Below are 17,197 nucleotides of genomic sequence, written 5' to 3'. Positions count from 1 at the left end.
TGTTAGCTTCTCTCCACTGGCTCCCTGTAAAATCCAGAATAGAATTTAAAATTCTTCTCTTAACATACAAAGCCCTTAATGACAAGGCTCCATTGTGTCTTAAAGACCTCATAGTGTCTTATCATCCCAACAGAGCACTGCACTCTCAGGATGCAGGTCTACTTGTGGTTCCTAGAATCCACAGAGATAGAATGAGAGGCAGAGACTTTAGCTATCAAGCTCCTCTCCTATGGAACCAGGTCCCAGTCTCAGTTCAGGAGGCAGACACCCTCTCTACCTTTAAGATTAGACTTAAGACTTCCTTTTAAATAAAGCTTATAGTTAGGGCTGGATCAGGTGACTGTGAGCCTTCCCTTAGCTATGCTGCTATAGGCCTAGGCTAATGGGGGGGCCCATAATGCTCTGAGTTTCCCCCTTCTCCTCCCTCCCCTCTCCCCTCCTCTCTCTCTCCATGCATCTACAGTATATGCCAGCATTACACGTCATTAACTTTGTGTCTCCTCTCTCGCGTAATGCGTCCTCTCTCTCTCTCCCTGTACCTTTCTGCAGATATCCCTGGCTCTGGAGCTGTACATTTCTGATGAGTCGTCACGGGCCACATCAGCCGGTTGTGTCTTTTTGCTTTTCTTCTTTTGTCTCTCCTCTATCCACTCACTCCAACTGGTCAAGGCAGAAGGCCACCCACCTAGCGCTGTGGTCTGTCAGAGGTTTCTTCCATTAAAGGGAGTTTTTCCTCCCTGCTGTCGCCAAGTGTTTGCTCAAGGGGTATTTGTTGGGTTTTCCCTCTATGATAATAATAAAAACAACAGCAAGGACTAGACCTTACTTTGTAAAGTGTCCTGAGATGACTTTTGTGTGATTTGGCGCTATACAAATAAAATTGAATTGAATTGAAAACCAATTCAAAGTGCTTAACACCATGCACACAAATAGGTAAAACATTAAATACATACAAAATGCACACATGTAAAACATTAACATGCATACATGGCTAAAACAATGGCGTGCAAATTAGATTAACACATTAAATGCCAATTACAGGATAGCACCAAGTAACGTGAGTTTATACAGTGCCTATAAAACGTATTCACCTCCTTGGATGTTTTACCCTTTTACTGATTGTATAAATCAATCATAGTCAATATAATTTGGCTTTTTTGACAAAAGAAAATACAAAAAACCTCTTTAATGTCAAAGTGAACAACATATATCTGAACACATTTTCGATTTCCACACCCTACACATTCCACACATTCCTGTCCATTGTATTTCTGCCTTGTGTGTGCAATACCCACAGGACAGAAACAATGAATATAGCATTGGCAGTGTAGTTCCTTAGCACAACTGATATCACAGCTGATCAAGATGGCCAAAGGAATCTCTGTTAATAAGGCCTTGCATTCGCATTTTTGAAAACTCAGTTTCAATTCTGAAAACTGAGTTTGACAGTGGCTTTGGAGAAGAAAATAAGATTGAGCATCGGCCATCTGCAGATCCTGAGGTAGGTTTGTGATGTTATGTTTATTTTTTATTACATTTTTTTAAAAAGCAAAATAAGAGTAGCACTAACAAAGGTAAAGGGCTAATGTAAACATCTGTTGAGTATTTTAACATCAAATAGTTTGATTGTGGTGAAATACAAAGCCAAAAATTCTGCTGGTCACCGCTGACCCATGAACACCGGCAGTATAAACAACAAATGAACAACACGTGAGGTTAAATAAAAATATGTAATGGGAAATAAGTGACTGCATAAATATTCACTCCCTTTAAAATGACTGATCTAATTCAACAGAGGTCCAGCCAGCTTATTTTCCAGCAAGACAATGACCCGAAGCATACAGCGAAAGCTACACAGAAATGGTTCAAAGACAACAAGGTAAGTGTTCTGGAGTGATCAAGTCAAAGCCCAGACCTCAATCCAAAAGAGAATTTGTGGCTGTTCACGCCTGATCCCTGCACAACCTGGCAGAGCTTGAGCAGTTTTGCAAAGAAGAATGGAGTAAAATTGCAGTGTCCAGATGTGCAAACCTGAACGAGACCTATTCAAATAGATTCAGTGCCGTGACTGCAGCCAAAGGTGCATCTACTAAATACTAACTTGAAGGGGGTGAATATTTATGCAATCACTTATTTCCCATAACATATTTTAATTTGACACTACTTTGAGAAACTTGTTTTTATTTTGACATTAAAGACATGTTTTGTAATTTTGTCAAAAAATCCAAATTATATTGACCATGATTGATTTATAAAATCAATAAAAGGGTAAAACAGCAAAGCGGGTTAATACTTTTTATAGGCAGTGTATACTACAGTACCTGTATGATTTATACATGATCATACTGTCTGAAAGCTTATTAAAGGGTGATAGGCTCATGTTTGACTGTAGCGAATAACTCACCAAGTGCAGGGCTAGATCCATATTCCTCTACTCTCTGTCTCTGTTAATTTCAAAGCAAAACAAATGAAATTAATCAACCATTATTATATCACAAATGAGTATAACAAAATTACACTGAAAGTATACATAGTCTTTGTTTTAATCCCTTTCCCCTGCTTTCCAGCACTTTCTGGGTAGGTAATTCTGAGAATTAATTGATTAAAAGTTCACAGAGGATATTAAATTGTCTGTTTAAAAGCAGCTTTTCTAACTTACTGATAGTTCTGCTAATAGAGGCAACTGTGCTGTGATATTTTGACCAGGAGATGGCGCCTTTTGGTCAGTACTCCTGCAGATAGACCAAGTGTAGCAGATGGAAATTGATTTTAAAAAGGCAATGTGCTGCCATCATGCTGTGTGATTCAAACAAAAAGATTTGATAACATAATCCACACTGCTAGTAGTGTCTGGAAATATCTGACATTACAAACGCTCGACCATCTACGCCCATTTTCTTGTTACACTTATCTTAATAAACCGAAAATGTGACATCAAACAGTAACTAATACAGCTACGCCCTGTGCGTGCTGCATCATGGTAAATGTAGTCCAACATTTAATTTGGATACAGTCTCCACACCTTTCATTAGAGATGCTTTATCAGTTTTCTGTATTTTGTGGTTATAGTTATGTTAGAAGAAGGTAAATCCGTCTCAAATGTAGCCTACAGAAGACAGAGTATGTCTGCAGAGTGGTGACAAACGATCTTTGCGTTGTGGCCGTGACGTGTGCGTGTTCCTGCAGGCAGAGACTGATGCAGCATGCACCACTTAGGCTATTGTTTAGGCACATCCTATTTTTATTCTCCGGGGCTGGAGGTGCTCACAAGTAATGTACAAGTCAACAGTTTGTGCTGGGAGCCAGTATATAAACCACCAAGACGTGTGCCTACTTAGGTTATTTTCATTTTCTTTGTCGAAAATTAAAGTCTAACAAGTCTAATGTGCAATTGTAATTTAAGTCTGTCATTGCTCACTTTTTTCTGCAGTATTTTGGAATTTTGATAATGTGATCAAATGTAGACTTTAGATGAATGAAACTGTTTAAAATTACAAATGTGAAGAAACTGAATCCCAGTTTTTAGTTTTAAAAAATATATAGCCTAACACAGTATAGCCTATATTGCACTAAATGCAAAAATTAAAGCCAAATTTGCACTTACATACTACATATTAATTTACATTTCAGCTAAGTGTTTTAAGATCACTTGTAGTAATCATGAGAAGATGAAACTAATTCCTTTAATTCTCATGTCTCACCGTTTTTCATTAACTCTCTTGCTCTTTCTCATACACACTGTCTCGATAGTGTTATGTCTAATGCTGTTATTGCCATAGGCCAAAGTTACTGTGCACATTAAACTCTCCATCTTCATCCTCACTACTTCCAAGTAGTACTTCCTTCCTCAGAAGGATGATGGTTTTGCTGAGCCACTGCAGCTGGCAACATCACCAGTCAAACACACTCGCTTGGACCAACACATGCACTTCAGCTCCAGGGATTTGGCACACTTTACACAGTAACAGACCATTTTGGGATTTGTGTTTATATTTTGCATATCTGAATATTTCACTGTTGGTCTTTCCTTTCTTACTTAGTTCAACCCATGTTGCATAAATGAAGCTAGGCCATACACTGCAGAATATGGTAGTGTCTGTGTATATTATGTTTAATCTGGTCTCTGTATACTGGGCATCTTACAGTGACACTGTACACAGCAGCCCACTACTCTGCTTCGCATGGCTCTCTTCACTCTGCCATAATACATAAACATATTCATTAGCCAAATAGTCATTGCTCTGCAGAACAAACACTGCAGGCTACACACTGAGCCTGTTTGTTAGTTTAATTTGTTTGTATAAACTCAGTGAACCAAAATTCTGAAAGACCAGAGCACACTTTCTGAATGCTCATGGGAATATTTAACTAGGCATTTTAAATATGTGAATGTTAGTGGTTTTTGTTAATGATGTTCTTCCATGATTCTGCCCTTCTTACCAGTGAAAAATGTCAGCGAGGAGTCGGAGACACCTTTGTGGTATGTCATCATCAACTCAGCAGCCACGGCTGCCTGTGCTGTCTGAAAGGACACAACCCCAACCACTCTTGACCCGATCCTGGGCACCCCACTGTTTAACACCTACTGTGTTTATATATAAGGCAGTTGCCATAGAGACTATTCGCCAAATATCTGCAACCATAGGTCTCATGGAGAGAACGAAGCGAGATGTAGCAATTTCACACACAGCTTTTTTTTTTTTTGTTTGTTTAATCTGACCTCTGGAACCTCTTTCAATGATGTCTCCTTTGAAAACCAAAGCTGGAGAGAGATAGAGCCTAAATTTACTTTATATAATTCAACAGCAGCCTCAGTAAAAGCACAGGGATGCACAGGTATATGTTTTACTCAGAAATTGTGTTTATTTCAGATAACAAATAATAACAAAATGTAAATTTTGCAGTAGCCCCTCAAGCTCTAAATCACAGAGCTGGCTGCCTGAGTAGATGACTGGCTAACAGCATTGATTATCAATGCCACATTTTTTTTCTAGGCCAGCATGACTGATGCCTTTCTGCTGTGAGGTTTTTACTACAAACCCACCCACTGGGACAGAATAAATCTACTTAGCCACTCTATTAAATTATGTTGTGGAAGTTTCCTATGGAAATAGATCCCATAACGTTTCAGGGCGCTCCAATTACATTTCAAGCAAACCTTGGTTTTCAACTCAGCATTTGAGAGCATGCACACAGATCTGAAAGTGCAAATACAGATTTAAGAGCATAATCCAGGCCCCAATAAGAAATGACCCTTTTAGTGCTTGTCAGTGCAAAGAAGTGAGTGAGTGTGATAGAAGAGAACCACCTGAAGGTTGTTTGTCTGTCCTGCCCTCTCTGATCTGAAGAGATGTACTCCTTCTCCCCTGTTCACCATTTCATCTCCCATGGGAGAAACATTTCCTATAGTCAGATTCAAATGACTAATTCAAATTTCAATTCAATTTTATTTGTATAGCGCCAAATCACAACAAACGTCATCTCAGAGCAGACCTTACTGTTATTATTATATACAGAGGGAAAATCCAACAAATCCCCCTTGAGCAAGCACTTGGTGACAGTGGGGAGGAAAAACTCCCTTTAACGGAAGAAACCACTGACAGATCTTGGCTCTTGGTGGATGGCCTTCTGCCTTGACCGGTTTGGGGTGAGTGGATAGAGAAAAGAAGAAAAGCAACAAGACACAACAAACAATCAAACACTGGTCAGGTTGATGTGGCCGGTGACTGCTCATTAGAAACGTACAGCTCCAGAACCAGGGCAACCTGCAGAAAGGTACAGGGAGAGAGATAAAGGACACACTACAGGAAAGAGGAGACACAAAGCTAATGACGTAATGCTGGCATATAGATGCATGGAGAGAGAGGAGAGGGGAGAAACTCAGAACATCATGGGGCCCCCCAGCAGTCTAAGCTTATAGCAGCATAACTAAGGTAAGGCTCACGGTCACCCGATCCAGCCCTAACTATAAGCTTTATTAAAAAGGAAAGTCTTAAGTCTAATCGTAAAGGTAGAGAGGGTGTCTGCCTCCTGAACTGAGACTGGGATCTGGTTCAATAGGAGAGGAGCTTGATAGTTAAAGGCTGATGATATGGGACTATGAGGTCTTTAAGATACGATGGAGCCTTGTCATTAAGGGCTTTGTATGTTAGGATTTTAAATTCTATTCTGGATTTTACAGGAAGCCAGTGGAGATAACTGGAGGCTTTTTGGGGGAATTATTTGGACATCCTGATAGTAAAGAGTTACAGTAGTCCAGCCTGGAAGTAACAAATACATGGGCCAGTTTTTCAGCATCACTTTGAGACAAGATGTTCCTGATTTTTGCAATATTGTGCAGGTGAAAGAAGGCAGTTCTAGAGACTTGGTTTATGTGTGATTTAAAAGACATATCCTGGTCATTTTTGACTAGCCTCCTCTTTTTCACTGCCTTCTTTTTCAGAGGGGCAATGGTATCGTACGCAAGGAGGCTGCAGCACTATAAAAAAAGATTATAGACTTGTATAGGAGTAAAGTAAAGGTGGCCAACCTCCGTTGTGTTGGCACATGGTCCTCAAGTAAATAATGATGGAATTATTTCCTTAACTTTAGTAACAGCATTGTCAGATAGACATTTACTGTAATGGAATTTTCCCCACATAGAGTATAATCCAATAATGTAATTTCAAAAGTTATTTAAAAAATGGTCAGACATAAGAGGGTCTGGGGGGTCCTAAGAGATGTGCATCCCCAGGAACTTGGTACTGCTCACTCTCTCCACTACAGCACCATCGATGGTCAGTGGTGGATGCTTTAGAGGTTTCCTCCTGAAGTCCACACATGATCTCTTTAGTCTTCCCCACATTGAGGAAGAGGTTGTTGTCCTTACACCACTGGACCGGTTGGCACATCTCATTCCTGTAGTTGGCCTCATCATTGTTGGTATGAGGCCAACTACAGCCGTGTCATCTGGAAACTTGACAATGTGGTTGGTGCTGTAGGTTGGCACACAGTCGTGGGTCAGCAGTGTGACGAGCAACGGGCTGAGCACACACCCCTGCAGAGCCCCTGTGCTCAGAGTGATGGTCTAGGAGATTTTGCTGCCGACCCGCACAGTTTGTGGCCTCCCTGTTAGAAAGTCCAGCACCCAGTTGCAGAGAGAGGTTTTGAGTCCCAAGTGTCCAATTGTTTGTGTAAACTGCTGGGGAATGATTGTGTTGAATGCTGAACTGAAGTTTAGGAACAGCATTTCCACGCAAGAGTTCTTTGAATCTAGGTGGGTGAAGGCTGGATGGAGAACAGCAGTAATCTGTTATTTAATAGTCCACATTTGACTGTCCTGTTATTTTGATCTGCCACATTTCAGTAAGACACAATAAATCAATGTGATGTTCACTTATCAAATCATTCACTAACAGAAATGTAGATGAGAGAGATATATTTAAGTCCACATTTGACTGTCCTGTTATTTTGATCTGTGAGAGGAGTAGTCTTAATTTTAATTAGGTTCTTATGAATAACTCCTGGAGTTGATTTTTGATTTATATAATTTAGGTGGCGGTGGGCAGACACAGTCTCTATGGGGTACTGGGAGTTTTGGGTGGGTAGCAGCTGCAAAGAGACAGCAGAGAGGTGTGTATAAAACTCCGTCCCTGCGTCCTGGTCTAAGCTCTGGGTTGTCATAATTTAGGTTGTAAAAAAAACTCGTCCAGATTTCTAGATATGAGAGTCACACCATTCAAAGTGGGATGGATGCTGTCTCTGCTAATCAGACCAGGTTTTCCCCAAAATGTTTTCCTACTGTCTATGAAGCCCACATCGTTTTCTGTGCACTACCTAAAGAACCAGCGGTTGAATGATGACATGTGGCTAAACATGTCATCACTGGTCAGATTGGGCATAGAAAACTATGCAGTCCGATATTGTTTTAGCAAAATTACACACGACTCTACATTAATCATTATGACCTCCGACTGGCGATGTTGGGGGTCATTGGTGCAGATGAATAACAACCTTACTGTATGTACCTTTATCCTTAATCAGCAGCTTCAAATAGGATTCAATGTCGCCCGCTCTGGCCCCAGGAATACATTTGATTATAGCCGCCGGTGTCTCTAGCTTCACGTTTCTGACTGTGGAGTCACAAGTTACCACAGTTGTTTTCTCAGCGGGTGTGTGGCTGAGTGGGAAAATCGAACTGAAATGTGAACAGGCAGGTGACGCACTGTCGCAATTTGTTTCGAGCTACGACTCTTGCGAACTATCACCCAGTCACCTGGCCGAGATCCCGGCTGCTTGGGGTGAGCTATGTCTAGGAGGCCCGCACCGGCTACATGGGCATGGCTAGCTGGGCTGTTCTCCATGGGGCGGAGCAACGCTTCCAATTCGGTGAGCCTCTCCTCCAATGGTGCTAGCATCTGGCATTTATTACAAGTAGCCTACCATTATCGCTAAAGGAGGCAGAGGAATAACTAAACATGCGACACAAAAGGAAGAGGACGAGAGGGAGAACATTGCTCTCAACTACGCTACTAGCTTAGCTAGCTTCTAAGAGTGCTAGCTTTAGCTGAGCTAAAGTAGCAAGTTAAATTTGGAAATTAGCAAGAAAGTCTGTAACACAGGTGCTTAAGTAATGCAAGCGTATATTGTGACTCAAAAAATTAGCTGATGTTCAGATAAACCTAAAAATTAGTGAGCTTACCCCATAAACAACCTGGTAGCAAGCACAACATTCCGCGGGCACAAAAAACAGGAAGTGAATACGGATACCAAAACCGGAAACAGCCAGAATCAGGTCACCAAGAGTTTGATTACATAAGGGATATTGCATAATATTTTAATTTAAATGACCTTATTAATTACATAGTACTTAGATATAGATGATTTCAAATAATTTTTTTACCATTTTCAATAAAAACCCAAACATAGCCATTATCTAAATTAAATGATATTCCTTAACTTTCTGCAGTAAGTGGGTTTGAGACTGATAAAGTACCAAAAGAAGGACACACAAATTCATCCAAGAAAATAAATTCAAAATATATTTTTAAGAAAGAAAACTTTATTGGTGATTTATAAACAAAACACATTACCACTGTATCCATTTAGGTAAAATTAAAGAAAAAGTCAGAAAATAAATGAAACTCACTACTTCACTGTCACAGTAGATGAATGAGTGTACAAAAAAAAAAAAAGGTTTACACCAGATCTGGGCTGATCCATTTAGGACAGCACAATGCAACCATAGTTCACCACCATACATCGGGAAAGAATGACAGCATGAACGATCACTAAACACAAGCATACACTACATATACGGTTTTTCTACACTGGAATATTTTTTCTGTGATTTTTTTTATTTTTTGAGTAAAAGGGAAGTGATAGATCATACATATTTCAGTTACAAGGTAACAGTGCTAGTTACATCGTCATGTCAAAGCCAGTCTTTTTTTTTCTTTACTTATTTATTTACTTTTTTTTTTTTGCTTTGCTTGTTCTCAAAACCAAAATTCATAGTTGGTAAAAGAAAAAAATAAACTTGCATTGAAAGGTATCACACTATAGCATTTACAATTATCTAAAGAGGTTTAGTGGATGCCACACAACATTTGTGGAGCATGAAGATTGTAGTACATAGATGTTTGGCAGAGACAGAAGTACATACAAATAACTCCTGTGCAAGTAACGAAGGAAAATAATACAAAAGAATAAAATCATAGCCATCTATCTATTTATATATATATATATATTTCTCTATATAGTATGTGTTTCCTTAGAGCAGTACATGCAGCAGCCACTTAATGGAGTGACGTCATACTGAGCCGCAAAACTCTGGGGATGTGGCAAGGAGTTACAGGCAGAGGAGGGGAACCAACAGAAGCAGGTCTTGAGGCATTTGAGTGCCCCCTTTTCATAGCCTTCTGAGAAAGTATTTCTGCGATATAGCTGTGGGACTGGAATCCCTAGATGCCCAGATTCTTAGCAGGTTTCGATTACTAATGTAGAAGCAATCTATAAAAAATCTATCCTACATTTACAGCATACATAAAAGCTAATAAGTGACTCAACAATCCTTAACAATCAATTTGGAGAAAAACTTTCTTCTCTTGCACATGGAGGTGTAGGGCCAGCCCACCGCACCCATCTATCCCAGTCCTCCATCCCTGTAATTTGCCTCACCCCACCTGGTCCCCTCTCATTAGTGGCTACAAAGAGGAAATGAACAGCGTATTGTAGTATTCACAAGTTAAAAGCACTGAACCGTTTTGCACTTAGAGAGACATCAGACAAGTGTTCAGAGCTGAGACCCCCGAATGGGCTCCCCCTGGCCTCATCCACATTACTCCATGCTGCTCTCAGCACACCACAATGTGCAGAGCAGGCCATTCCCAGGATTGATCCTGAGGGGGGGGTCAGAGCGGGGGTTAGGGGCAGTGTGTGAGGGTAAACGGGGATGACACGCAAAAAGATTATACTATGAGGAAGAAAGAAAAAAGTCAGAATGTAATAATAATGAAAACAGAACAAGTTCACAAGTTTCATCATCACATGAAGAGGCAGTCAGTAGAATGGGTGATCGTGGGGTTAAAGGCAGCTGGGGATGGAGAGGATGGCTCGTGGTAGCTTGGGGCAAATACAAGCAGGTGTGCAGTTGTAAACTCAAGGTTTCAGGGCAAGGACTAGTTGCTACCAAACATTCAATGCAGAAAGTGTTAGGCTTTTGCTGTAGCAGAGGGAGAAGATAAGGTGTTATCAAAGTCTCAAGACTCTCCTAATATTCTGTATGTTTTCATCAGAGTCCACTGAATGAAAGTGGAGTCTCAAGCCAGCTCAGGTGGACTCTCCCCTCTGCGATCCTCAGGAGGATGTGAAATATCTTCCATCCCTCCATCTCTCCACCTTTCTGGTGCTTTTAGGGTTTCTGGCTTGAGATGAAGCTCTCTGTGTCCTGGAAACACAGTGAGCAAATACAGAGTGGCCGCAAAGGATGCTGCTTCCATCCTGAGACAGTTGATGTACACATGTGGACCGCATATACTGTAGGCAGCTGCAGGGCAAAAAGCTTGCAGCATCTAGTTTTAAGCACATTTCTTTGATAATAGTTGATTTTCACTCCCTCCATCTAGGTCTCATGTGCTTTCTGCGTCCACTTTATCATAGTAAGTATGTGTTTTTGTGTTTGTATGTTTGAGTGTGTGAACATATGTGTGTGTGTGTGCATGTTGTTTCAGTGATATCTCAGGAAACACTGTTGGTAATTACCAGAATAATCTGTAGCAGTTTCATGTTGGCCTTAGCTTCAGTGACACTCGCCTGTGCTATTTACAAGTATCGTGTGTGTCCAGCTCCAGGTTGCATACATCTGTCTCAATCTTCTTTGTCGGTCTTCTCTTCCTTGGCTGGCACAGCGCTTTTTGTTATTCTTGTACAAAGTATTTGTCTTCTCTTGGAGAGAATAGTTTACATATCATAGTTGGGGAGGGAGTAAGACAGAGGTGCCAACATGTCCAATGGGTCAAAGAGTGGCCCTTCATTAATGGAAAATTAGTGTAAGAAATTTTTGTTTCTCAATGCAAGACCACTAGTTTACCTTAACAAGGGCCTAAAGGTAAAATAAATCCTGGTAAGGCGAGGTTTTTAACAGAAGGCGCTTCAGAATGTTATCAGTGAAAACAGGTAACCAAATGAAGCTGAAAAATCTATAACAGTTTTCACATGTTCTTCCTGCCCACTGGACTTTGGTTGGTACCTCTGTTTTAACATGGCCCTTTTCTTTTTTGCCATTTTCCCTTTCTGCTCCTCTACTCATCTCCATCATCCTTGCCCTTATCCTTCTTGTCTTTCTTCTCCTTCTTCTTCTTCTTTTTCTTTTTGGCTTCCTCTTTCTTTCCAAAGGTAATGAAATCGCTCTTGTCGTCCTCTCCTCCTTGGTTCTGTCTAATGGATATTATTGCGGGGGATCCAGGGATAATGAAGGCTTCTGGGGGGACCTCACCGGGTTTCAGGTGTTGTGGGGGTGCACCGGGACCTCCGGGGCCATAGCGAAAGTGCCAGCTGTTACTGTCTACGCCTGCACCCATTGGTGGGGACACCTCTCCCCCTTCACCATCTGAAAGAAACAGAGATATGGATGATGGGTTATTATTTGCTATTTATTGGCTTCAAAGATATATGGTTATTAAAAAACAGAAAATGTTATAATTTTTCTACTCAAAGACAACAAATGTTCCAGAATTATAATCCACACTTTCATTTACACTGTAATGTAAAACACTACAAAATACAGCTTGCAAATACATTTTACTTCATGGCAGAATTCTTCAGAAACAGTGGAGGAGCTTTACTCTGCCATTTGCACCGCATTTATAATGTATTCTGCACCTAAATGAATGTTATTAATGCTATTTATGAAACAGACACACCAGAGCTTGGTAACACTATTTGCCTGTAATCAAAGGGACAGACTGCATCTGTTATTCATGTATACAGGGAGCATTGAACAAATAACTGTAGATGTTAGGTCTATGACACATTCTGTTGGATTTACAAACACTCACCCAATTTACAGGGTCAGTTTTATGTGGAAAAGTATCTGAGAAGGTGGAAATATGAGCAGGTGTGTACAGTCTTGTGTTTTATAAAATTCTAAAATGTTGTACTTGGCTGTAATAATCTCCCTTTCTTTCTAAAAACCTGGTTTTCATTTTTACTAATTCAGCACAAATGCCTACATATACCGTATGTTTGTATGTATAAATAAGTTTGCTGGGCTGATACTGCTCTAAAGTACATTTCATAGGATAACAGGTACATTGTGGTGGGTTGTATTTTTTTAAACAATCTTTTCTTCTGTGCATCATCACAAATCTTTCTGTGTGTATTATTTAACATCATTTTCATTTAATCAGTTACTGACATCCATACATTTTTCTTAATCAGAGGTTAACTACAGCCTGTCATTATGTTATAGATAAAACAATTGTATATCACAACATTTCAATGTCCTCTCAAAACTTGCTGCTGTCTTTCAAATCTCATCATTGACCTCCACCCTTTGAGCTCACAGAAGGTGCCTGTAGGAGGCAGTCTCATTGAATGACTGTAAAATTATCTGTTGCAAACTCAAAGACAGGCACAGTGCCAGTGTGCCCTGTTCTTTTATATATATAAATCAGGCATAATGCATCAAAAGTTTGACTGCAAGGAGAGTTCACTGATCTCCACAGCAGGTATTTTAAAAATCTAATCACTCAATAATGAGGTGCAGCCGTGACATGCTATAAAAAGCAGAAGGTGGTGGAGCTTAATGGGAAGTTTCTAAGAAGAAGCTGCTAAGTGGGCAATGAATCAAAGGGTCCCTCCTGGCCAAAGCTAACATCCATGACACTGCATGATGAAACACTAAACCCTTTATTATAATTTGAAAGGCTTAGAAAGGTCATGAAGTAAAGCTGTGGTATTTCAATGGAGTTTCAAAAAAGCAACATTTTACATGTACCAAATACAGTAAATGCTGCTATAGGCAGCCCTTTGCACAGATGTTTGAATAACGTGAATTTTTGTGTTGAAGAGGTTAAATCAGTACACTGCCCCTGAAGTGACTGGATCTAGCTGTGCAGGAAAATTGCAACCTGTAAGTTAAAAAAAAGGTAATAAACCACCTTTCCTCACTGCCACAAGTTTTATACTCCGTATAAATCAGCCAATGGACAGACTAGCCTTGTCCCCAGAAATAAATAGCAATGTTAAAAGGATGGTAATGTGTACACAAAAAAACTCGATTTACTTGATGTAACGGACACTGTTAAGAAAGATGGACACAAAACCAACATATTCAGTCATTGCCAGATAAAAGGGCAGGGATAACCAACCTGACCACAGCCAATGAATGATCACACCCTTATGTGACTGTGTGGGTATGTGTCATTATATTAATGTCTATCTGCAGTAAATAATAAAAAGTAAAGGCAGTCTACCAGCAGAAGACACCATTACTTTGGTTCTTTCCTCACAGCAGTGACCTACTTGCCACTCTTGCCTCATATATTCCTTTTATTTCTTTGGCTCCTTCTTTCCAAAGGGGAGGTTAACTCTCCATCCAGCCAGAAGGATCAGCGTCTAGAAGAAGAAGCCTGACTTCATGCCTTACTCAGGGCAGAGGACATCAGCTTCCACTTCTATCTTACCCGTGTATTATCCAGCCAGCCCCAAAATATACATGTTCAGTTTGTGCATCTCTTGCACAAAACCTGCACAGAGCTGTCATCCTAAATGCAGTTAGAAACTGATCTAATTGACAAGCTGGGTGATCTACAGTATCTGATTAAACAGATAGTGGTTAAAGTGACCATACAGTGGTGTGAAAAAGTGTTTGCCCCCTTACTGATTTCTTATCTTTTTGCATGTTTGTCACACTGTAATGTTTCAGATCGTCAAACAAATTTATATATTAGTCAAAGATAACACAAGTAAACACATCATGCAGTTTTTAAATGAAGGTTTTTATTATTAAGGGAAAACAAAATCCAAAACTATAGAGCCCTGTGTGAACAAGTGTTTGCCCCCCTGTCAAAACACTGGTTTATCGCACCTGAGTTCAATTTCTCTTGCCACACCTGTTCGCAATCAAGAAATCACTTAAATAGGACCTGCCTGACAAAGTGAAGTAGACCAAAAGATCCTCAAAAGCTAGACATCATGCCGAGATCCAAAGAAATTCAAAAACAAATGAGAAAGAGAATAATGGAGCTCTATCAGTCCGGAAAAGGTTATAAAGCCATTTCTAAAGCTTTGGGACGGCAGCGAACCACAGTGAGAGCCATTATCCACAAATGGCGAAAACATGGAACAGTGGAGAACCTTCCCAGGAGTGGCCGGCCGACCAAAATTACCCCAAGAGCACAGCGACAACTCATCCAAGAGGTCACAAAAGACCCCACAACAACATCCAAAGAACTGCAGGCCTCACTTGCCTCAGTTAAGGTGAGTGTTCATGACTCCACCATAAGAAAGAGACTGGGCAAAAATGGTTTGCATGGCAGAGTTCCAAGACAAAAACCACTGCTGAGCAGGGTTTTCGGGCATGAACTGCCTTTTTAAGGTCATGCCACAGCATCTCAATTGGATTCAGGTCAGGACTTTGACTAGGCCACTCCAAAGTCTTCATTTTGTTTTTCTTCAGCCATTCAGAAGTGGACTTGCTGGTGTGCTTTGGATCATTGTCCTGCTGCAGAACCCAAGTTCGCTTCAGCTTGAGGTCACAAACGGATGGCCGGACATTCTCCTTCAGGATATTTTGGTACACAGCAGAATTCATGGTTCCACTTATCACAGCATGTCTTCCAGGGCCTGAAGCAGCAAAACAGCCCCAGACCATCCCACTACCACCACCATATTTTACTGTTGGTATGATGTTCTTTTTCTGAAATGCGGTGTTACTTTTACGCCACACATAATGGGACACACACCTTCCAAAAAGTTCAACTTTTGTCTCGTCTGTCCACAGAGTATTATCCCAAAAGTCTTGGGGATCATCAAGATGTTTTCTGGCAAAACTGAGACGAGCCTTTATGTTCTTTTTGCTCAGCAGTGGTTTTCGTCTTGGAACTCTGCCATGCAAACCATTTTTGCCCAGTCTCTTTCTTATGGTGGAGTCATGAACACTCAGCTTAACTGAGGCAAGTGAGGCCTGCAGTTCTTTGGATGTTGTTGTGGGGTCTTTTGTGACCTCTTGGATGAGTTGTCGCTGCGCTCTTGGGGTAATTTTGGTCGGCTGGCCACTCCTGGGAAGGTTCTCCACTGTTCCATGTTTTCGCCATTTGTGGATAATGGCTCTCACTGTGGTTCGCTGCAGTCCCCAAGCTTTAGAAATGGCTTTATAACCTTTTCCGGACTGATAGAGCTCCATTATTCTCTTTCTCATTTGTTTTTGAATTTCTTTGGATCTCGGCATGATGTCTAGCTTTTGAGGATCTTTTGGTCTACTTCACTTTGTCAGGCAGGTCCTATTTAAGTGATTTCTTGATTGCGAACAGGTGTGGCAAGAGAAATTGAACTCAGGTGCGATAAACCAGTGTTTTGACAGGGGGGCAAACACTTGTTCACACAGGGCTCTATAGTTTTGGATTTTGTTTTCCCTTAATAATAAAAACCTTCATTTAAAAACTGCATGATGTGTTTACTTGTGTTATCTTTGACTAATATATAAATTTGTTTGACGATCTGAAACATTACAGTGTGACAAACATGCAAAAAGATAAGAAATCAGTAAGGGGGCAAACACTTTTTCACACCACTGTAGGTACAGACTGATATACATGTAGACTCCATACCATCAATGAGGCATATGTTTGTGTTTGGCTATTATAATACTAAAATGCCTTATTAAACAAATGCAGGATGATGAACAATCAGAACAAATTCAGCCATAAGTAACTAGGATCAATAATCTTTCATTTGTGGGATGATGACTATCCCTTGTCGAATACAATGTACTCCAACTTTATTCACTTTCTCATTTGCTTTTGATTCATATTTTACCAACTCGTTTGACTTGTTTTCCCTTACATATTTCATTACTTTCTGTTACTAACTCTTAGTGAGATCTGCTCATAGTGACAGATTTATGGAGTAAATCCATGGCAAACATGACATCTCCTCCTTGGCATACAATCATAATCAGTCACAGAGACATGCACTGCTGCACAGCTCCACCTTCTCCAGGGAAAATTTTAGGCTGAAGGCAAAGCAGACAGTGGCATTTAATTTAACTTTTTAATGTGTAAACATAAATACACACACTGTTTCCAGTAAGGGTATTTAGAATACCTTGCCACAGTTAAAGTTGAAATGATTAGTTGATTAATCAATTTTGATTGCTGATCAATCGTAAAATGACAAACATACTCAAAATCCAGTTTGTTCACTGTGAAGATCTACATATTATGATCTAAGCAATTGATTAAAAAAAATCTGCAGTTATTCAAAGCAAAAATAATTGCCAGTTGCAGACACTGGGTACCATTTCTCAAAATGTGAGTGGGACATGCATTTGAAATATTTCACATCACTATTCCCCAAAAGGCTTTCATGCTTTCACTGAATGTGGCAGCACAGTGGCAGAGAAAAGACAGAATCTGACAAAGAGACTGAAAAGATTAGGAGGGGAAAGGCTAGATCTAGTGGCTGCTTCCTCCACATGTAGACATGAAGACAGCTA

The 17,197-nt window shown here is 40.3% G+C and overlaps 1 protein-coding gene across 5 annotated transcripts in view; it reads right to left on the bottom strand.

The window, feature by feature from the left end:
- Positions 1 to 9,020: 9,020 nt before the first annotated feature.
- The window catches only part of LOC109951823 (protocadherin alpha-C2-like), a 44,325-nt gene continuing 36,148 nt past the window's right edge, over positions 9,021 to 17,197 (bottom strand). For 4 of the 5 annotated variants that reach the window (XM_020586527.1, XM_020586525.1, XM_020586526.1 and 1 more), the window contains exon 4: positions 9,021 to 12,088. In XM_020586527.1, coding sequence (XP_020442183.1) covers positions 11,781 to 12,088 — 308 coding nt within the window. In that variant the 3' untranslated portion in view covers positions 9,021 to 11,780. The remainder of the gene's footprint in view (positions 12,089 to 17,197) is intronic. The other variant, XM_020586529.1, reaches the window with a different exon arrangement.

Source organism: Monopterus albus, unplaced genomic scaffold (assembly GCF_001952655.1).
Source record: "Monopterus albus unplaced genomic scaffold, M_albus_1.0 scaffold411.1, whole genome shotgun sequence".
Taxonomy (NCBI): Eukaryota; Metazoa; Chordata; class Actinopteri; order Synbranchiformes; family Synbranchidae; genus Monopterus; species Monopterus albus.
The sequence above is the reverse complement of the archived record's forward strand: the minus strand, read 5'-3'. Positions and strand labels throughout refer to the sequence as shown.